Source organism: Hylobates moloch, unplaced genomic scaffold (assembly GCF_009828535.3).
Source record: "Hylobates moloch isolate HMO894 unplaced genomic scaffold, HMol_V3 SCAFFOLD_2, whole genome shotgun sequence".
Classification (NCBI taxonomy): domain Eukaryota; kingdom Metazoa; phylum Chordata; class Mammalia; order Primates; family Hylobatidae; genus Hylobates; species Hylobates moloch.
The window spans coordinates 86,123,348-86,147,529 of NW_026652277.1; the positions used below are offsets into that span (position 1 = coordinate 86,123,348).

The 24,182-nt window shown below is 34.1% G+C and overlaps 1 protein-coding gene across 8 annotated transcripts in view; it reads right to left on the reverse strand.

The window, feature by feature from the left end:
* MEI4 (meiotic double-stranded break formation protein 4) overlaps positions 1–24,182 on the reverse strand; it is a 383,241-nt gene that overhangs the window by 196,750 nt on the left and 162,309 nt on the right. The window contains exon 5 of one of the 8 annotated variants that reach the window (XM_058435024.1): positions 10,572–10,635. The exons of the other annotated variants lie outside the window; for them this stretch is intronic. Coding sequence (XP_058291007.1) covers positions 10,585–10,635 — 51 coding nt within the window. The 3' untranslated portion in view covers positions 10,572–10,584. Of the gene's footprint in view, positions 1–10,571; positions 10,636–24,182 lie in introns of those variants that run through there. 8 annotated transcript variants of the gene reach the window in all.

Consider the following 24,182-nt stretch of genomic DNA (forward strand, 5'->3'; position numbering starts at 1 on the left):
AGTCTATCGTTGTTGGACATTTGGATTGGTTCCAAGTCTTTGCTATTGTGAATAGTGCCGCAATAAACATACGTGTGCATGTGTCTTTATAGCAGCATGACTTACAATCCTTTGGGTATATACCCAGTAATGGGATGGCTGGGTCAAATGGTATTTCTAGTTCTAGATCCCTGAGGAATCAATTGCCACACTGTCTTCCACAATGGTTGAACTAGTTTACAGTCCCACCAACAGTATAAAAGTGTTCCTATTTCTCCACATCCTCTCCAGCACCTTGTGGTTTCCTGACTTTTTAATGATGGCCATTCTAACTGGTGTGAGATGGTATCTCATTGTGGTTTTGATTTGCATTTCTCTGATGGCCAGTGATGATGAGCATTTTTTCACGTGTCTTTTGGCTGCATAAATGTCTTCTTTTGAGAAGTGTCTGTTCATATCCTTTGCCCACTTGTTGATGGGGTTGTTTTTTTCTTGTAAATTTGTTTGAGTTCTTTGTAGACTCTGGATATTAGCCCTTTGTTGGATGAGTAGACTGCAAAATTTTCTCCCATTCTGTAGGTTGCCTGTTCACTCTGACAGTACTTTCTTTTCCTGTGCAGAAGCTCTTTAGTTCAGTTAGATCCCATTTGTCAATTTTGGCTTTTGTTGCCATTGCTTTTGGTGTTTTAGACATGAAGTCCTTGCCCAAGCCTATGTCCTGAATGGTATTGCCTAGGTTTTATTCTAGGGTTTTTATGGTTTTAGGTGTAACATTTAAGTCTTTAATCCATCTTGAATTAATTTTTGTATAAGGTGTAAGGAAGGGATCCAGTTTCAGCTTTCTACATATGACTAGCCAGTTTTCCCAGTACCATTTGTTAAATAGGGAATCCTTTCCCCATTTCTTGTTTTTGTCAGGTTTGTCAAAGATCAGATGGCTGTAGACGTGTGGTATTATTTCTGAGGGCTCTGTTCTGTTCCATTGGTCTATGTCTCTGTTGTGGTACCAGTACCATGCTGTTTTGGTTACTGTAGCCTTGTAGTATAGTTTGAAGTCCGGTAGCATGATGCCTCCAGCTTTGTTCTTTTGGCTTAGGATTAACTTGGCAATGCGGGCTCTTTTTTGCTTCCATATGAACTTTAGTTTTTTCCAATTCTGTGAAGAAAGTCATTGGTAGCTTGATGAGGATGGCATTGAATCTATAAATTACCTTGGGCAGTATGGCCATTTTCATGATATTCAACTTACAAGGGATGTGAAGGACCTCTTCAAGGAGAACTACAAACCACTGCTCAACGAAATAAAAATACCTGCTTTCAACTCTGTAGGTGCTTTTCAATAAAGTAGTTAAAGGATAAGTGAAATAGTATATACAATATAGTTATCCTCTCACATGCCTAACTAATTTGAACATGTTTAACATAAAAACAGACATAAAATTGCTATTAATTTGTACCGCATTCTGCCACTGCTTTTATACTTTAATATTAGATGTGTTCTTCAGTATGAGTTTAAAACCAATATGCCACATGGGATAAATATTTATGGATAATGCTGCCTCAAATGTTAACATAATATTGTATAAAGTAGCAATTCCACCAAAAAGTGACATATTGACATCAACTAAATGAATCAAAGAAGTTTTCCAGTACCATTACAGAGAATCACACTAAGTTGCTACTTTGGCATTCCAGGCACCACTAAATATCTGTTCTACTTTACAGTATGCACTATAGCTCTATAATCACCCAGACTGGAAAGAAGAGGTTTTTCTTCAAAAAATTATTTGGAATTCTCATTTTCCCTTATTTGCATTCTTTGAGTATCTAAGCACCATCAACGAAATATACCAAAAAGAAACTAACGCTTATATAAAATGCCATGAACCATACCTTATAGTTAAAATTGTTATCTCCAAGAAAAGTGTTAGCAAAAAGATGAAATGTGCTTTTGCTCAGAGCAAACACAAATGCAGTTATGCTCCTGTCAGTTCACCCCTCTCACACACACAGGCACCTTATTGTGCCATCACTACCTTCAGCTGACCTGAAATGCTTTCTTTCAGTCCCACTCTCACTCCTATGAGGCTTAAATCCTTTATTTTCTGTGAGGTTGTCAGGGAATGCCCAGCCACCATACAAACTTCTTTTATCTTAAATGTTTTTGACTTGTTCTCTACATTAAAACATTAACATTTTCTCTATTTATAAATCTGAATATATTAAATAATATACATACCTGTTTCTTCAACAATTATTTTTAGGTTAATATATAAATGGTTTATTATTGTTATTTTTCACAGAAATAACTCTTTCCTGATTTTTATTTTTGTTTCATTTGTGTTTCCCTAATGCTAATGATGCCATTAAAAAAAACCCAGCAATTATATTATATGTGTGTTCATTCAAAATAATTATTGATGACCTACTTTGGTTTGGACAGTACAGCTGCATTTCTCTTCCCAATTAAACTCTAAGTATCCCTGTAGCTTACCCCAGGACATTCAGCATCACACTTCCCCCATAGTAAGAGCTCAATAAATATCACAATATTGATAATAATATACAACAATATAGTTTTGAAAGAAGCTACAGTTCATATTCAAAATAAATTGGTTAATAAATGAGAACACAAGTATGAGAGCATTCTAGTTAGTACTGCAATCATAATTAGAGTTGAGACTACCTTTTGTCTCCTTGACCTGGCTCTGCACTTAGTGACAACTTCAGAGTTTCCTTGAGAGAGGAGTTTAGAAGTTGGCAATCTAGTTGGGAAGACCTAGATGTGCTGCATCACAACCACCAAGTACACTTTCCCCGAGGTCCTGGCAGAGTCCAGCCCATGGCCCTCAACAGGGACTCTAATGATGCATCCTCATACTGCTCTTTTTTCTCTAGTTTTCAATCAAATAACTTTCATTCTTTAGTTTTTATTTACTTATTAAGACATAATATGCCTGTCACTCTTGTGGGCACTGATCAAAATGTCAGGGAACTGTCTCCCAGGCCCTCTTTCCTTCTGCTTCTCATGCTGCCATCATCAGAAATGATTCCCTTGCCCTGTGGAAGAACTTTCTAAGGCTTTCCAGTGAAGAAATGGCTGGCCTGGTCAATTACAATGAACTTCATACCTACTCTACACTAAGAACGAGAAGTGTTCCAATTCTAAAACCTGAAACTCCCAACTTTCACACTCAAATGCAGCTTCAATTTTCCTGTTTCTTTCTTTTAATCCCAGGACACCAGTAGGCCATCCAGAACCCTTTCTTTATCATTATACCTTATAGTTGCTTTCTATTCTTCAATAAGTACTATTAAAGTACCAAATACGTGCCATGCATATCTCATATACTCTCAGAAAAACACAGAAAGCCTCAAATTAGTTTGTACCCAAAATCATTCTTTTTAAGAACTCAAAGGATTCCTGCATAAAGATACATAAAGTGAAGAGGAGATACATATTCTGACGTTCTTTCCTTTCCTTTTTTCCTTTCTAATTCTGAGTGAATTACAGCTTGGAAAACAAGTAATGTGAGTTTCAGGGTCAGTGAGAGTTATTGATTACAGATTACTACATTTTATTTAAAGTGAAAATCCTCATTCAATCAACACATTCTTTCATAGGTGAGTAATATAAATAGAAAAATAAATATGAAATTTTCACTAACCTCAGTACATACAAAAAACAGACATGTAAATAACACTGGATTATAACTGGTTCCATTAAAATGTGTTAATGTCTATAATACAAAGATCGGAGTAGGAAAGACATGGCTGCTCCTTTCTCTGCCGATTAGAGAAGTCTTCATAGAAGGCCTTAGGTTTCGATTGCATCAGAAAATTATTCTGAACAAATATATTTTACTTGCCACAGGAAACAAGAGAAAAACAATCAGTAAACGTATGTTATTGAAATGCATTTGATATTTTCTCATGACACTGAAATGACTCTGCTGACTTCTTTTCAGTGACTGATAGACCTCATCATGGCAGCCATTAAAACTGCAGCAATACATTCTCATGCTTATGGAAAAAAGGAAGAATTAATCATACTTAATTGACATTTTACTGCTAGCACAGACAAATACAGAGGAAATAATTGGCTTTATTTCCTGTATTTACTCAACATTTCTCTTGAATTAATTATAATCTAAGGCACAGAATTATTTTGACAGTGACCGTACACCTGGATCTTCCACAACTATTTGTTCTGTATATACTGGCTCCATACACACCATTTCAGAACATTGAGAGAAAGCACCACTGAATCTTTTATTTAAACTCATTTTCCATTTTTCATTAACTCACCAAAAAAAATAATATTCCCTCACTCCTTTCAACTCCTAGTAAAAGCACAGAATCCTTTAAGATGACAGTCATTTTTGTTAAACATTATTTCCCCAACACAAAATCCTTCAGTTTCTCAATGAAATAATCTATGAAGGAAAAATAAACTCTAAGTGAGAGGCTTACTGAGCTGCACTGAGAAATGTAATGCACAGCCTAAAAAAATTCTCCTAGACTCGCCAAACAACAGGGTGGGGGATTGAGGGGCACTAATGCTCTGTATACTGCAAGATGTAACAAAGGCCCTTGAACTGTCAATGCTTAGACTCCAGTTTCTCTGTATCCCATAAATTAATCAAAAAGTACTATAGCTAAAGGTACAGAATTCCATGTCAAGGTCAAGTAAAAAGCACTGAACACAAGTGCCACAACCTGCTCTCCAGCAGAGGAGTGAAGATGGGTTTTACTGGTGCCTTAGTACACAATGACCAGGGACAGGGAAAATCTGCATAGACTTCTTTAGATAAATTTTATTAAGTTCCAATGATGATTTTCTCATTAGATATAAGTAAAAGGAAAAAAGCCAATTAAACAAACAACAATACAGATCCTATGAGAAACAGTAAATGATACAGGAATAAAGCCCTAAAATCAATAAAGCAGAGCAAAACTCTGAAAATAACTTACTAAAGAAACGAGAATATCCAGAGAAGATAATTTCACATGTTCAGTGGCATGAAATGATACATGTCTATTATAAAAAGCTGAAATCCAATAAAAGATAAAAAGATAAACACATTGAATGACAAAAAAGCATATATAAGGAGTGAAATCAAAATGGAATGTGAGGAACTGAGGACAGAATTAAAAAAGAATTAAAATTCCAATAAGAAAATTGAAATTCAGGCAGGAGAATGGCGTGAACCCAGGAGGCGGAGCTTGCAGTGAGCCAAGATTGCACCACTGCACTCCAGCCTGAGTGACAGAGCGAGACTCCGTCTCAAAAAAAGAAAAAAGAAAATTGAAATTCATATTGAAGATAAACTCAAGAATTATTACAGAAAATTGAGTAAATGATGAAAAATTTTGAGAAATTCACTTGATATGTAATAGAAAAGAACAAAGAAATGAAAATAATGAGAAAAAATAATAAATTAAATAATTAGAACTCTATAAACCCCACAATGACTAGTCTTTTCAAAGACATAATTTTTAAAATGTTTCCTCAGCTTAAAAGAAAAAAAAAAAAAAAGACTGCTGTTTTAAGGATTCAGTGCACTCAACAAATATCTCAATGAAAATCTAGTTTTACTTTTGAACTTGAAAAAGTTATTCTCAAGGCCACTTAGATATATAAACAGGAAGAACATCTAATAAAAAGCAGTTAAAATAATTAGGTATTAAAATACATAATAAAAGTAGAGTAACTAAATTAGTTCCATAGCAGTGTACAAACTGGCAGGCAGATCAATAAACAAACACAATATATGTGAAAATGAACTACATAATAAAAGAAATATCCCAAACAAAAAGAAAAAGTTAGTGTTACTAAACAAATAACTGAGAAGCTGAATGTTTTCCCACTTAGTGTCCCACCTCACTCCATGGATTAATACACGTTCCAAATATATTAAATAACTGAATGTAGAAAATTGATATAAAATTGCATAGAGATCCAGTCATACAGTGAATAAGGTGACCAAATTAACCCTCTTGCTAGAGAGTATTTGAAAGTAATAAACACACTCCCCCTCACAGACACATGTAGACACATAGATACAAAATTATTGAAAAAGAACTCTCTGAAAAATAAGGATTATCTTTGGAAGTTGGAAACAATAAGAAAGACTTAATACAAAAAGATGATCTGTCAGATAGTACTGAAGGTAACCCATTAGGAGAATTTGCCAATTCCTCCTGCCCAGCATCTTGGGTTTTACCTGACCATCTCAACACAAGGTAGAAGACAAAAGCTGTTAGCCGTACAATGTGAAATTTTAAAGCTTAGGCACCCACATAAAGCTGAAGACATCAAAAGGCACCACCAGTAGGCAAGCTAGGGGGAAAAAAAGACTCACAGGGCAAGATAGTGTGAATTCTTGCTAGGTTTCATTGGTTCCCAATGAATGGGAGAAAGTGAAAAAAGTTCTCTGAAAATTTGAAGTCATTAACCTACACCCCTCACACAAGCTGAGAATGTAGTTCACAACTAGTTTAAAATTTATAGAAACTGTCTTATTCCTTACAGGTTAATGAATCCTAGTTCCTACAGCCATCTCTACTTCATCATTTTTCTGGGAGGAAAGGGATGTGAAGATATTGGACTCTTTTCCTTTTCTAATGTTATTCATATAATCATTGCCTTTAACTGCTTTCCTCAACATGTGACAAGGATTAGAGGATGGATTCAGGTATGGCCAGTCACTGTTATAAATACAACATTAAATATACTCTGATATATTCCCTGCATAATTTAAATTTTAGAATAAAAACCACTTATAAAATTACCAATTTCTAAATATTCATTTAATGTTTTGTATTACCCTCATTCTTTAACAAAAAGGATTTCAATTTGCAATAAAAACTTTTGAATTGATATGCAGAAATTTCAAGAGCTGAGAAGGATATCTGCAGTTCACTGAGAGATTGCTCTAGATCTTCAGAAGATTGTTGAAATTAACCACAATGTATTCATATATTGATGGAAGGCTTCTGTTATGTTCTTAAGGCTTGGAAAGATGTTTTACTATGACCCTCCAATGTAGATGGAGAGATTTTGTTTACAGCAATAAAAGTAATCAGAAATTCCAAATCTACGTTTTAGGACCGGCTTTGTGACCAGGAACTCTATTCTTAAAGAATTATTAATACCATGAGGCATAAAACTGTGTATGGTGATTGTGACAAGAGAAAGACAAATGCAAACAGATTCATGAGTCATTCTAATAAGCATCAGTAGGGACATTAGGCCTATGTCAGCATCTGCTCTATATGATCCTTCAGACACTCTCCAGAAAAGTGATTATGATGTAATCTGTTTGAAGACTACTCATAAACTTCATGTTGGATTGATGGCCCTGTAAAGTCTTTGATTTAACTCCTTAGGGATAAAAATACCTATACTTAACCACCATACTTGATTATAGAATTAGGCTCAGAGAAGTGGATTTTTCAAACCCATTAAACTCATTAGCAACAGAGCTAGAATTAGAACTCAGGGCTTCCAACTAGCACTCTGTTCTCTGTCCTCACATTTTAGCCACTCTATTACATGTCTGTCTTAATGTCTATGATCATGTAATGATCAAATGATGAGTAAATTAAGGATTATTTTTAAATGTCAGCCCATCCTTTTTAAATAAGGACATATAGCTTATTTTCATATTTTGAGTTGCATTGTCACAGCATCTTCAGATATGTCTTCTGAAATTAGAAAGTAGATGCCATTACAACACAAGTATATCATGATTTATGGCTTTTAGTGATAATCATCCTGGTCTTTATCTGTGATATACTGATTATACCCTCTAGCATGAACTAGCCAGAAGTTCAGATGGTTGTTTTGAACAACTTGTTCTATAATAGTTTTTTTTTTTTTTAATATGTCTGCCTACATTTTGACATCTTTCCCCTTGGTTGGTTTTTCTCAAATGGCCTATGGCTTTGAATTAAAACAGTGAAAGAGTAATTTAAAATACTAAATATTTAATATTTTAATAGAGAATATTTTGCCAAAATCACTGGGATTTTCTGCCAAACTGCTCCTTTAGTTTAGGATTCTTTGAGTCTTAGATTGATTCAGCATCCTTTCTGGCTTTTCTGATTGTCAAAAATATTCAATAATAAATGCAATTAAAATTATATGAAAAATGTGTGACTCAGGATTTGCCTGGCTCTAAAGTATTCCATGAGCTGCCTCTCTAAACTAAGTCTTTGCCAGGGTTTCCCAGGGAACTAAGGCATAGCATAATTTAGAGAATGCTTCTTGATTAAAACCAACATTTCACTGTACTCTACATTTTGAGACATCAGTCTTTACCTGTTTTTTTTTTTTTTTAATAATAGTAATCCTGGCCTCATAAAATGAGTTGTCAAGTGTTCTGTCTTCCAATTTTTGGAATAGATTATATATAAATGGTAATATTTCTTTCTTAAATTTTGGTCGAATTTGATAGTGAAACCCTCAAAGTCTAGAGTTTTCTTTGTTGGGATATTTTAAACTTTGAAATCAATTTCTTTAATTGGGTAAGACTATCAAGGTTACCTATTTCTTCCTGAAGCAGTTTTGGTAGCTTATATCTTCCAAATAATTGGTCCTTTTCATCTAATTTGTTGTATTTATGGACTACAGATGTTTATAGTAGTCCCTTATTATCCTCCTAACACCAGTAATGATGTCCACTTCCATTACAGGCATTGGCAAGTTGTACCTTTTCTTTCTTCCCTCAAATGCTTGTACTTTGGGGAAAGAATGCTTATAATTTGGAGGAAGAAAGAAAAGATACAAATTACCAATGGCTGTAATGGAAGTGGACACCATTACAGATATTAAAAGGATAACACCTGCAGTTTCTACTGTTTTCATCTTTTCAACATCATTCATTTATGCTCTTATATTTATTATTTTCTTCCTTTTATGTGGTCTGGGCTCAATTTTTCCTTGCTATTCTAGTTTCTTATATTATTGATTTAAAACCTCCCTTCAATGACAAGCATAAATCCATATATTTCTCAAATTACTACTGCCTTACAAAGTGCATCTCATAAATTATCATGTCATACTTTCACTTACTTCAATTTTTTTCTAGTTTCTCTTGGGACTTTATGTTTGATCCATAGGTTATTTAGAAATGTACTGTTTATTTCCAAATTGTTGAAGGGTTTTCTAGATGTCTTCCTATTATTATTACTAGCAAAATTATATTATGGTTGGAGAACATCACATGTATAATTCTTTAAATCTTGTTAAAGTTTGTTTCGTGGTCTAGAATGGTATCTCAATCCCCCTTGAAAAGACTATGAATTCGGCTGTTATTGGGTGAAGTGTTCTAGAAATGACACAAGTCAAACTAGTTGATGACTTTGTTATGGTTTTCTATGATATTGCCGATTTTATGTCTGATTTTATTATTACTGAGAGAGGAGTAATGAAACCTTCAAGTATAACATATTTATCCAGTCCTCCCTACAATGTTATCAATTTTTGCTTCACATGTTTTGGAAGTTTCAAGCATTTGGTAGGCTCACACACATTTATCATTATATTTTCTTGGTGAATAGACACTTTTGTCATTATGTAATATCTCTCTTTACCCTGTTGACGTTCTTTGTTTAGAAATATATTTTTGCTAATATTAACACAGTCAATCTAACTTTCTTTGGATTAATGTTTGCAAAGTATAGAACTACATTATTTTAAATTATTTAAATGCTTATTAGCTTCCACTTTAATTATTTTTTGTTAAAGGTCTTTATATTTATTATTTTGTTCTAGAGGATAAAATATACATTTATAGGGTTGGGTGTGGTGGCTCACGCCTGTAATCCCTGCACTTTGGGAGGCCCAGGTGGGTGGATCACCCAAGGTCAGGAGTTTGAGACCAGCCTGGCCAACATGGTGAAACTCCATCTCTACTAAAAATACAGAAAAATTAGCCAGGAGTAGTGGCACACTCTTGTATTCCCAGCTACTCTGGAGGCTGAGTCAGAAGAATAGCTTGAACCCTGGAGGCAGAGGTTGCCATGAGCTGAGATCACACCTTTGCACTCCAGCCTGGGCGACAAGCGCAAAACTCCATCTCAAAAAAAAAAATACATGTATATATGTATGCACACATTTGTAACCTTTCTCAGTATATTTAGAGTTAACATTTTCCACTTCAATTAGAAGCCATACAACTGAAAATTCCTGATAACTTCATATTTTAGTTATCATATACATTGCATCCATATACACCAAGTAATGTTTAAGCTTTGTTTCATCTGCATATATGTTTTTAAAGAATGTAATAAAAGCAACACGGTCTATTATATTTACCCCCTTAAGCATTACTTTTGCTCTGCCTTTATTCCTGAAATTATAAGTTTCTCTGTTATATCACAACTCCCTGTAGTCTTAAGCACTGCTTTTAGCATTTCTTTCACAGGTTCTACTGACAATGAATTATGTTAATTTTCCTACATGTGAAGCACAGTTTATTATTCTGAAGGATATTTTTACTAGATGTAGAATTCTAGGTTGACAGTTTATTGCTTTTAGCAACTTGATGTTGTTCCACAATCTTGGAGCCACCATGGGTTCTGATGTGAAAAGTGCAGTCATTTGAAATGTTGTTCCCCTGAATGTAATATGCCATTTTCCTCTGGCATCTATAAAAAGAAATAGATGGGTAATTACAATGTTCGTTTTTTTGGTAATGGGTACACTAGAAGCCCAACCACCATCAATAGGCAATATACCCAATATACCCATGTGACAAACATACACATGTACCCCATGAATCTAAAATAAAATACAATTTAAAAGATCATTAAACATTTTAAAAATTAAATATAAAAGGAGAAAGAATTATCTTTAGTTTTCAAGAAGTTTATGATGATGTGTTTGGGTGAGGTTTCCTTTGAGTTTATTATGTTCATGGCTCACAGAAAATTAATACATTTATCGTTTTCTCCACATTTGTAAAGCCTTTGACCATTATTTTCAAATATACTTTTGTCACAAATTTCTTTCCCTTTTCCTTTAGGGACCACAATAGTATATATGCTATATCTTTTGGTATTGTTTCACCGATTCCTGAGACTTTGTTCAATTTTCTGCAGTATAACTTTTTTCTTAAGATTAGATCATTTCAACTGACCTGTCTTCATGTACACTGACTTCTTTGTTATCTCTATTCTGCTCTTGGGCCCATCCAGGGAATATTTTATTTCAGATAGTATATTTTTCAGTTCTAACATTTACTTTTTAAAACATGTATATGTTAAAATTATGCACACATGTATGCATGTATGTACACATGTACAAACACACAAAATACACACATGACACATATATATTTCCTAATTCTCTGGTTAGAATTTCTACCATTTCATTCATTTCAGGATTACTGATGTTTACCTCAAGGAGCATAGTTATAATATTTGCGTTAAAGTCCATGGTCATTTTAATATCTGGGTTACCTCAGGGATTACTTCTGATGATTGTCATTTGCCTTCAGAACTGGGTCAACATTTTTCTGATTCTTTGTAATTGTGTATATTGAGAAGTTTTAGATTGTATCCTAGAAATACTAAGCATTATATTGTGACACACTGACTACTAAGTTGTTTTGTTTTTATAGAATATTGATTTTCTTTTTTGTAGTACAAAAGCAGCTACAGAAAAGCTGTATTCCAATAAAACTTTATTTACAGAAGCAGGTGGCACGCTGACAACCAAAATAATTAGGTTCAGAGTACAAATTCTGCCCTACCTTCTGTTAGTGGTAGTTTCACTATCAGTTTTCAATGTCTTTACTCTGAAGTTCGGGTTTATTCCATTATGTGTACCACTTGGGAGTTTGCCTGGGTTATATACAGTGGTTTACATCATAATTCTGTTATCAAAGCCTCTGCTATGTTGTTTGGAGTCTGCCTCACACAGGTGAGGGGTGAGTCTGGAAATTATATCCTTCCTACATAGAATTAAGGATGCCCTTCTCCAACTCTCTCCGAAGAGTTGTCCAGAGATAGCAAAGGGCTGGAGAAGGATATTCTTAATTCTGTGTAGGAAGATTCACCTTAATTCACCACCACACCCTTCTGTTCCCAGAAGTCTCTTTACCTACTTTTTCTTGCCAGAGAAACTGAGTTTTTCTCAGAGTTTTCACCATTCTTGCTACTTGTACATAGTTACGTAACCATTACAAAACCCACTGCAGGGACTAGATAAAAAAACAAATACAAAAAGAAAAACAAAAGTCCCGAGGATTCCTTCCATACTCTCCAGCTCATAATGTCCCCATTACCAGTCTTCTTGCCCAAAAGTTGTTTCTGTTAAAGATTTTGCTACTCTCAAGTACAACAGAGTTCCTTGACTGGGGCTGCTCTTAAATCAAAGCTTGGACATTGAGAAAAAGGAAAAAATGAGAAACGTATTCCATAGGTTTTTTCCCTTCATTTTGACTTCTTTAACAATTCACATGCTACTTTTTTATATTTCAGGGTTCTCACGTAGTTGACTTTTTTTTTTTTTTTTTTTTTTTTTTGAGATAGAGTTTTGCTCTTGTCGCCCAGGTTGGAGTGCAATGGCACAATCTCAGCTCATGGCAACCTCTGCATCCTGGGTTCAAGTGACTCTCCTGCCTCAGCCTCCTGAGTAGCTGAGATTGAAGGCACCACCACCACACTCAGTTAATTTTTTTGTATTTTTAGTAGAGATGGGGTTTCACTATGTCGGCCAGGCTGGTCTCCAACTCCTGACCTCAGGTGATCCACTCGCCTCGCCCTCCCAAAGTGCTGGGATTACAGGGGTGAGCCACCGCGCCCAGACAGGTAGTTGACTTTTATATTTATTTTCAAATTATTTTAATCAGTGAGAATGATAGATTGTAGTGGCTTTATTATATCTCATCTGGTACCGTAAGTCATATTTTAGATTTGAGTTTACAGAGTTTAAAGCTTTATTCATTATGCAAAGGCAAAATTATAAATCAGGCAACCTTTATTTTCTGGCCTCCCATAACAAATCTTTTAATGCCCTTCAGATGCTCAGTGCCATGGTCACACAATGAAATTCAGAAAATACAATGAGACTAATTTGGTACCTCTCCAAAATATTTCTTAAATATTTGTCCAATATTTATGTTGACAGGATGATGAATATCATAAGTTTACATACCTACAGTAAAAAAATAAATAAATATTTCTGGTTACCCAGACCTGTCTTCCACAGAAGATGGTTTAAAAAACATCCGTTGTCAAACATAATACCTGAAAACTTGCTCCTGAAGATGGTTCTAATAACATTCATTTTTATAAATGTGTATTAATGTCAGTGGGGTTTTATATTTTAAGCTTTATATGTTGTTGAATAGTCATAATAATATCAGCTAACAGCAATGGTGCACTTATGACGACAAGTTTGCTAAATGAAAATATGGATTACCTCATGAGACCTCCAAAAACTGTATGAGATAGGTGACACTGTTGTCAATATTTTAAGAAGAGATAAATTGAGGCTTAAAATGATTAAGTATTATTTTAATTTTCATTTAATCATTTAAATATGTAGTTATAAAATAAGCACCTTTTAAAAAATCACTAAAATAATATTATCAAAGTTTTAAAAATTAAAAATTCCTTAAAATCACAATACACACTTGTGCAGATTTTCCCCAATTATCTAATTATGTATTCTATTTTTTGGTTTGTTTAAATCAGGATACAAATAAGATTTACATATACCAGGAATTGGCAAACATTTTACGTAAAGATCAAGATAGTAAATATTGAATGCTTTGGAGATTGTTGTATGTTTCACTGTTTCAGGTATTTGTGTTCCAGTAAAACTTTATTTACAAAAGCAGGTGGCAAGCCAGATTTGGCTCATGGACCACAGTTAATCCACTCCTGATACATGGCTATAAATACAGGCTCATTTAAAATACAAGCACATTCTTTGTCTGGGTCTGTCTCCTTCTTTTCATTATAATGCAATCTATTTGTTGAGGAAAATGAGTTGTTTTTCCTGCACAAACTAGGTTTTACTGACTGCATCCTCCTGGTTAATTTAACATGTTCTTCTATTTGTTTTACCTGCAAGTTAGCAATTCATTCTAGAACCTTTAGGTTTGATTGGTTGACATGACTACTTCAAAGGTCACACTACAATTTAACTAGACATCTGATTCTAAAGTTCATGCGCTTTATCATTTGATTTAGTTTACCCTTGGAGAGTCTCTTAAAATGTTCTAACCTATAAGTGGCAAATGCCCTAACTTTTATCTTTGTTGCCAGCTGAGCTCAGGAATGGAAGTTTTTCTTAATAAGTAGCAGTTTCAAAAAGGCATTCAGTGATGTGGAAATTTTTAGGCCAATACGGTATTTTGGGGGAATGTTCAGCCTTGTTTCATTTATACCTAATAGTTATTTGAATTACAAACACCAGTAATGAAGAAAACTGCACAAATCTGATAAAACAGGGCTCATTATCCAGAATTTCTCTTAAGTTCTTGTTAAACAAAACAAAATTAAATAAAAAAAGTTCATGCCCAGGGCCCCTAGTCTCTATTTTGTCTACTTGAGCACAGTTTGATGCAAATTATAATTCTATTCTCTCTGATAGATTGATTGCTGACTGAGCCAGGCTTCGTAGATCTTAGATATGATCAAGACATGTATGATTTCAGAAAAGAATATGGTTCCTCTCTCAACTGAAATAGGTCAGCTGTTTCATGCTCAGAGCTATGATTACTTTTCTTTATCTTATTAAAAATGCTTATTTTGTTGCTACATTTTGCCTTGATATAGAAAATTAGTTTGTTTTAGAGAAGTAAATGTATAAATTCATTCCAGATTCAGAATATTTAATTTGCATGTTCTATTTTTATTAATGAATTGCTTAGCTTTTATTTTACTTTACAAGGAAAACAGAGAAAAGTAAAAGTGCTTCCTGATGTAGGCTGCAGAACTTTTGAGATTTCTCCTAATATGCTTTTCTTCCAAATTTTAAAATCTATTTTAATGTAGAATTTTAATCTACTTTGTAAACATTAGGTCTCTGAAGTATTTAATGTAAGTATGCATGTAATACTCTAAATTCAGATTTCACCTGTGCTTATCAGTATTCCAAAAGCATTATTCATTTTTAATAGCTTGGCTACTGTACCCAGAAACATGATGATTAGATAGAGGTATGAACTGCATCTTGGAGAAAAACATTTCTGTGAAAAATCACTTAAAAATTGAGGATTCATTTTAAATCAATATATGGCTGACACCTAAAAAGATGTTTTCTTTCCTATATAAAAATATTTACAATGCAAAAAACATGCATCTTGAGGACATGCAATACATAAATTAAAAACATTACAGATTCTGTATTCTTAAAATAAATTTTTAAAAGTATACATGCAGTGAAAGTGTCATGTGTTTTGTATTTATAATTTGTTTTGTATTTATATTTTGTAAAAATTATTTTCATTTACAATTTGTAAAAAAGGGTATATTTGGGTATCTCTTCTTCTCAGATACTTCATCCTTCCTTTTAGATCAACATTATTTTTTTTCAAAATCTATGAATGTTAATACAGAAATAATTTATTCACTTTAACTATTATCAAATACTCGTTTTAGATATACCACCTCAAGCCATATTTTAAAATAGAAATTTATGTTATATCCAAATTTAAGCTATTATAAACACGCTGAAATGAACATCCTTGTACAGATCTCCTTAGTACAGTGAATTTACTATATTTTACAGGATATGCATCTTTAATTTTCCCAGGTAATAGATAAATTCTATTTCCCCACATAATCATAGTATCTGATAGTGTTTTCAAGGTAATTTTTAAAAAGATATTGTGTCAATATAATCAATATGAAACATTTTATTGTTTTTGTCATTTGCATTTACTTGGTACCATGAGATTGAGTATCATTCATGTTAAATCACCTTTTACGTTTCTCCGCATTTTTTCCTTTTTTTCTTTTTTTGGGAGATTTTTTCTCTTCTTCTTCTTTTTTTTTTGTGTGTGTGTGTCTGTGTTTTGTTTTGTTTTGTTTTCATACAGAGTTTCACTCTTGTTGCCCAGGCTGGAGTGCAATGGCGCAGTCTCAGCTCACCACAACCTCCTCCACCTGGGTTCAAGTGATTCTCCTGCCTCAGCCTCCCAAGTAGCTGGGATTACAGGCATGCACCACCATGCCTGGCTAATTTTGTATTTTTAGTAGAGACGGGGTTTCTCCATGTTGGTCACGCTGGTCTCAAACTCCCGACCTCAGGTGATCCGTCCACTTCGGCCTCCCAAAGTGCTGGGATTACAGGCATGAGCCACCGCGCCCGGCCTTTTCTCTTCCATTAAACTACCTTTTCATATCCTTAAGCCTATTTTTCTCTTGTTTCTGATTGATTCCTAGTTCATTTTATATATAATATAAAATGTATATTATAAAATTATAATTATGTCGGGGTTCGATCAGGCTGGTGGGAAAAATATAAAAGATAATTATAGTAATAGTCAAAAACTCTCTTGGAAGCCCTGAAAGTTTGCATAGCTTCAGATTGCTTGGCTGAAGGCAGCCAGGGTTTCTGTAGGAGCCAGAAAGATTAGGGTGCAAGTACAAAGGAATGTGGGAAGTGTATCTTCCTAACCTGTTTACTTATATGGGCTTAAGACTAACATTTGTCCTACCGGGTACTTTACTGCTTCCTATTTGGGAGAGCGGGGGAAAGGGGTCAGCAGAAGTTTATTACCAGCAAATGCTGTTTGCTTTAGGCCTTGGAACCTGGCCTTTAATCTTTACCCTCTAGTGGTGTTTACTCACAACTTTTGTTAATCAATCTTACTGAATAAAAGTGAGCCTCACTATCTGATTGGGGCCCAGTGGCAACTGTTTACAGAACTCAGCTTGGAGACTGTAAGCGGCTTGGACCCTCAGCTGGACTGGCAAAGCAGAATAATCCGTGTGTCAGTGTACTTTATTCATCCGTTGCCGAATCAGGGGTGGGCAGGAACAGACCCCCCGCAGCTAGTGCCCCAGCGAAAGGAGCGCTGCCTCATAATTATATTATAAAATCTTATAAATTTATATTATAAAATTATTTTATGTTACATATAATTTATAAATATATAATATAAAATTATTTTATATTATATATAATTTATAAATATATAATATGAAATGAACTAGAAACCAGTCAAAAACAGAGAAAACTATACTGATCTTTGATTTATTATAAATTTTGAAAATTTTTAACAGAAATACCTTAAACTTATTTACCATGTCAACAACTAAAATATCTTCATAAAAACATTTTCTTTCTAAAGGTTCCATAGAAAGAAATAAATGTTCCATAAACAATTCTCTTTGCATATTGAGGCCCCAGGAACTTGAAAGCAAGTTAGAAGAAGGAAGACGAAGCAGCTGCTGGTACTTTTTTTTTGGTTTTGTTTTGTTTTAATGGGGTCCAGGTTGGAGCTAAGTTGGTATTCTTTAAAACATCCACCCAAATGCCCATCAATGATAGACTAAAGAAAATGTGGCACATATACACCATGGAATACTATGCAGCCATAAAAAACGAATTCATGACCTTTGCAGGGACATGGATGAATCCGGAAACCATCGTCCTCAGCAAACCAACACAGGAACAGAAAACCAAACGCCACATGTTCCCACTCATAAGTGGGAGTTGAACAATGAGAACATATGGACCCAGGCAGGGGAACATCATACACCTGGGCCTGTTGTGGGGTGGGGGGAAATGGGAGGGAGAGCATTAGACAAATACCTAATGCATGCAGGGCTTAAAACCTAGATGACGGGTTGACAGGCGCAACAAACCACCATGGCGCATGTATACCTATGTAACAAACCTGCATGTTCAGCACATGTATCCCAGAATTTAAAGTAAAATCAAATAAAATAAATACAAAAAAATCCACATATGTAAAATGAACATGTATACCTCTTTTTCAATGTCACTTTTCTAGAATAAACAAAACACATTACGTTGTAAAATATTAAGACATAACATATATTGATAAGAGCTTTCAGTAGCAAAAACTTCTAGTAATAGCTGATCAGAAAGCTGATCCTGTGAAAATCACATACTATCTAGATATCTAAAGAGACATACAAGCTATTAATAAAATTCATATAAAAATTTTAAAAACTTACTAAAACCATGGATATTGCTTTTTACAGAGATATTCTGCCCACAGATACTCTAGCTGTTGGCTGACTGCTCTTCCTAGATATTAGCAACTTGGATTCCATTTGAAAAGAGGAAGAAAGTCTTTCAGAAAAACAGCTTCTCATAAAACTTTCCAACACAAGGTCCCAGTGGCATAAAGCCTAATAATTAAAGTCAATAGCTTGACTTTTGTTCTCATTTTTTAATAACCAAACAATGTAGGCCCTTAGAAAATCAAATAGGTCACCAGTCTATGATAACATAAAGAAGCCACTTTTTCAAAGTTATTATTAAAATAAATAGAAAACCACAGTGATTATGTCATAAGATGGTGAATATACAATAACCATAGTAAGAAAATGCTGTCACTAAAAAAAAAAAAAGGCAGATACATTTTCTTAATGTTAACCTATTGATAAAGAAAAGACAATAAAGGGGGAAATCCAAAATACATGTTTGACAAGATATTAGGAAACTTTTATCCTCAATATTGCATAAATAATTTCAACAAGACCCATTCAACTGAACACAGCTAGAGAAAGGATACTAGGATAAGAGTTCACAAAATCACCTTTCAAAAATCTGATTCAATGGTCACAGAATATACATAAAAAATGTGTTAAATTTGACACAAATATCTACTTTACTTACCCTGCTAAAAAGTAGGTGAGACAACACACATACCACTTGCATGAGACAAATTAATATAAAATGGTGTTAGTGAAATACAAATAACTGACATGGTTAGTCAATAACAGAAATTATTCCATACTTTATCTTCTAGATTATAGAGTCAGACTTTGTGGGTTCGACAAACTGGTGCTGTACTTCCTATGACTGTGGGCAGACTATTTAAACTCTCTAATCCTAATTGCCCTCTTTTGTAAAATGGGAATAATATGAATTACTAGTGTAGTTAGGAGAATTAAATGACATAACATAAAATTAAAATGAATCGCTATTTATTTCAAACAAAAATATATGCAAAATATTTGGAGGACTATGAAATGTGTGGAATAATGTTTGACACATAAGGCTGCTCAGTAAATATTTATGATAATAATTATTATTGAATCCTCCATTAATCTTTATTAAACAGATCTATCCTCTGCCATCAAATACCTTGGAAATTCAACCAGACTTATATAGAGTACAATATGTTATGCATATATATACATACACAATCATTTTTTGAATTAGTGACTACTTAGAAAAATTTATATCATTAAAAATAAAACTATTCTTCAGATAGTTCTTGGTAAGATCTTAGCATTCATTATATCGACAGAGAAATAAAGTCTTTAAAGTGAGCTAAAATACTGAGTATAAAAGCACTGATAAAGATTATGTTTCCTTTAGGTTGAAAAAATTTGTTAAGATTTCAAAAACTATATTTTAGTTGAGGTACAGTTTACACATAGTAGAATGCACAGAATTTAAATGGATATTTTGATGCATTTTTAACTGATACATAAGAGTTGTACATATACTGGGGATAAATAGGATATTTTCATACATGGATACAATGCGTCATTATCAAATCAGGGTTATTGGGATATCTATCACCGCAAACATTTATCTTTTCTTTATGTTGGAAACATTACAATTCTTCATTTCTAGCTATTTTGAAATATAAAAAATGTTATAATTTCCACAATTTAGTTATAATTAACTATAACTAAAATTCACTAACTGTACTATTGAATACTAGAACTTATTCCTTCTATCTAACCGTATTTTCGTACTCATTAACCAACTTCTCTTCCCTTCCCTGCCTCTGGTAACCATCATTCTACTCTCTGCCTCAATATGATCCATGTCTTTAGCTCCCAGCACATATGAGTGAGAACATACACTATTTGTTTTTCTATGCCTGGCCTATTTCACTTAACATAATCACCTACAGTTCCATCCATGCTCCGCAAATGATGAGATTTCATTCTTTTTATGGCTTAAGAATATTCCATTTTATATATATATATAGAGAGAGAGAGAGAGAGAGGAATATTATTATTTGGTATATATATATATTTGGTATATATATATATTTGGTATATATATACCAAATTCTCTTTATTATTCATTTAGTGATGGACACTTAGGTTGATTTCATATCTTGGCTACTGTGAGCATGTGAGTGCTGGTATCTCTCCTTTCTTTTGGATACATACCAGCAGTGGGATACTTGGATCATACGGTAGTTCTATTTTTAGATTTTTGAGGAATGTCCACACTGTTTTCCATAATGGTTATACTACTTCATATTCCTACCGACAGTCTATGAGCATTTGCCTTTCTCCAAATCCTCACTAACATTTGTTACTATTTGTCTTTTTAATTCTAGTTGGAGTGAGATGATAACTCATTGTGGTTTTGATTTGCATTTCCCTGATGATTAGTACTGTTGAGCTTTTTTTTTTTCATATGCCTGCTAGCCATTTGTATGTCTTTTTTTGAGAAACGTCTATTAGGTATTTTGCCCATTTTTAATTAAGATTGTTTGTTTTCTTAGTATTCAGTTGTTTGAGTTCTTTATATATTCTGGTAATTAATCCTTTGTCAGATAGCTAGTTTGCAAATATTTTCTTCCATTTTGTGGGTTGTCTCTTCACTTTGCTAATTGTTTCCTTTGCTGTGCAGAAGCATTTTGCCTTGATATATTCTCATTTGTCTATTTTTGCTTTTATTGCTTGTGTTTTTTAAGGTCTTACCCAAAAAAATCTTTGTCCAGGCCAATGTCCTACAGCACTTCCTGGTGTTTTCTTCTAGTAGTTGCAAAGTTTCAGATCTTACATTTAAGACTTTAATCCATTTTAATTTGATTTTTGTATATGATAAAAAATGAAATATAGTTTTGTTCTTTTGCATATGGATACCCAGTTTTCCTGGCACCAATTATTAAATACTGTCCTTTGGCCAATGCAAAACTCCTTAGCAAAATACAAGCAAACAGAATTCAACAACATAAACCTGCCAAACACTAGTTATTGTTATTGTGTTATTGCTATTTTTCTTCTTATTATTTTAAAGTATCTTAACTGTCAGAACATCTAGGTTTGAATTATGGCTTTAGGATATGCTCTTTCTGCAGTCTTAGTCAAGCTACTTCATCACTCTAATGTTTTGTATTCTTATCCATAAAGTTTGTGAAAATTATAACTGCTTCATGGAGCTATTGCGAAAATTAAATGAGAACATATACATCTTTTTTTTTGCACTTACTGATATCCTCGAAACAATCGAATTCAATTAAACTCACTTTCCACATTGCTTCCTATTGTTAAACTCTAAGACTTCACCTTGTTTCCCCAGAATCTTCGGCATCTCTTGTTAAATAACACCCTAATGGCTCTACATTCAGTTATCCTCTGCTTATTCAATTCAAATGCATTTTTCAAGTACTTCCTTTTCCGTAAATTATTTTCAGGGACTTGCAACCTACCATGGTCTATTCCTTCATCTTGGAACTCCTATGAAAACATCATACATTTTAACACTTTGCTCCTTTTCAATTAGTAAATATAGCTTACTTTTTTCTCCTTGACAACAGTGAAAACAAGTTTTTTTTTTTATTATTATACTTTAGGTTTTAGGGTACATGTGCACAATGTGCAGGTTTGTTACATACGTATCCATGTGCCATGTTGATTTCTTGCACCCATTAACTCGTCATTTAGCATTAGGTATATCTCCTAATGCTGTCCCTCCCCCCTCCCCCAACCCCACAACAGTCCCCCGAGTGTGATGTTCCCCTTCCTGTGTCCATGAGTTCTCATTGTTCAATTCCCACCTATGAGTGAGAACATGCGGTGTTTGGTTTTTTGTCCTTGCGATAGTTTACTGAGAATGATGTTTTCCAGTTTCATCCATGTCCCTACAAAGGACATGAACTCATCATTCTTTATGGCTGCAGTGCCACATTTTCTTAATCCAGTCTATTGTTGTTGGACATTTGGGTTGGTTCCAACTCTTTGCTATTGTGAATAGTGCCGCAATAAACATACGTGTGCATGTGTCTTTATAGCAGCATGATTTATAGTCCTTTGGGTATATACCCAGTAATGGGATGGCTGGGTCAAATGGTATTTCTAGTTCTAGATCCCTGAGGAATCGCCACACTGACTTCCACAATGGTTGAACTAGTTTACAGTCCCACCAACAGTGTAAAAGTGTTCCTATTTCTCCACATCCTCTCCAGCACCTGTTGTTTCCTGATTTTTTAATGATGGCCATTCTAACTGGTGTGAGATGGTATCTCACTGTGGTTTTGATTTGCATTTCTCTGATGGCCAGTGATGATGAGCATTTTTTCATGTGTTTTTTAGCTGCATAAATGTCTTCTTTTGAGAAGTGTCTGTTCATGTCCTTTGCCCACTTTTTGATGGGGTTGTTTGTTTTTTTCTTGTAAATTTGTTTGAGTTCATTGTAGATTCTGGATATTAGCCCTTTGTCAGATGAGTAGGTTGCAAAAATTTTCTCCCATTCTGTAGGTTGCCTGTTCACTCTGATGGTAGTTTCTTTTGCTGTGCAGAAGCTCTTTAGTTTAATGAGATCCCATTTGTCAATTTTGGCTTTTGTTGCCACTGCTTTTGGTGTTTTAGACATGAAGTCCTTGCCCACGCCTATGTGCTGAATGGTATTGCCTAGGTTTTCTTGTAGGATTTTAATGGTTTTAGGTCTAACATTTAAGAAGGACTGGGTACATAATTAAATGAAGGCAGAAATAAAGATGTTCTTTGAAACCAATGAGAACAAAGACACAACATACCAGAATCTCTGGGACAGGTTCAAAGCAGTGTGTAGAGGGAAATTTATAGCACTAAATGCCCACAAGAGAAAGAAGGAAAGATCCAAAATTGACACCCTAACATCACAATTAAAAGAACTACAAAAGCAAGAGCAAACACATTCAAAAGCTAGCAGAAGGCTAGAAATAACTAAAATCAGAGCAGAACTGAAGGAAATAGAGACACAAAAAAACCCTTCAAAAAATTAATGAATCCAGGAGCAGGTTTTTTGAAAAGATCAACAAAATTGATAGACCGCTAGCAAGACTAATAAGAAAAGAGAGAAGAATCAAATAGATGCAATAAAAAATGCAAAAGGGGATATCATCACAAAATTGATAGACCGCTAGCAAGACTAATAAGAAAAGAGAGAAGAATCAAATAGATGCAATAAAAAATGAAAAAGGGGATATCACCACCGATCCCACAGAAATACAATCTGCCATCAGAGAATACTACAAACACCTCTATGCAAATAAACTAGAAAATCTAGAAGAAATGGATAAATTCCTTGACAAATACACCCTCCCAAGACTAAACCAGGAAGAAGTTGAATCTCTGAATAGACCAATAACAGGTTCTGAAATTGTGGCAATAATCAATAGCTTACCAACCAAAAAGAGTCCAGGACCTGATGGATTCACAGCCCAATTCTACCAGAGGTACAAGGAGGAACTGGTACCATTCCTTCTGAAACTATTCCAATCGATAGAAAAAGAGGGAATCCTCCCTAACACATTTTATGAAGCCAGCATCGTCCTGATACCAAAGCCTGGCAGAGACATAACCAAAAAAGAGAATTTCAGACCAATATCCTTGATGAACATTGATGCAAAAATCCTCAATAAAATACTGGCAAACCGAATCCAGCAGCACATCAAAAAGCTTCTCCACCATAATCAAGTGGGCTTCATCCCTGGGATGCAAGGCTGGTTCAACATACACAAATCAATAAATGTAATCCAGCATATAAACAGAACCAAAGACAAAAACCACATGATTATCTCAATAGATGCAGAAAAGGTCTTTGACAAAATTCAACAACCCTTCATGCTAAAAACTCTCAATAAATTAGGTAGTGATGGGACGCATCTCAAAATCATAACAGCTATCTACGACAAACTCATAGCCAATATCATACTGAATGGGCAAAAACTGGAAGCATTCCCTCTGAAAACTGGCACAAGACAGGGATGCCCTCTCTCACCGCTCCTATTCAACATAGT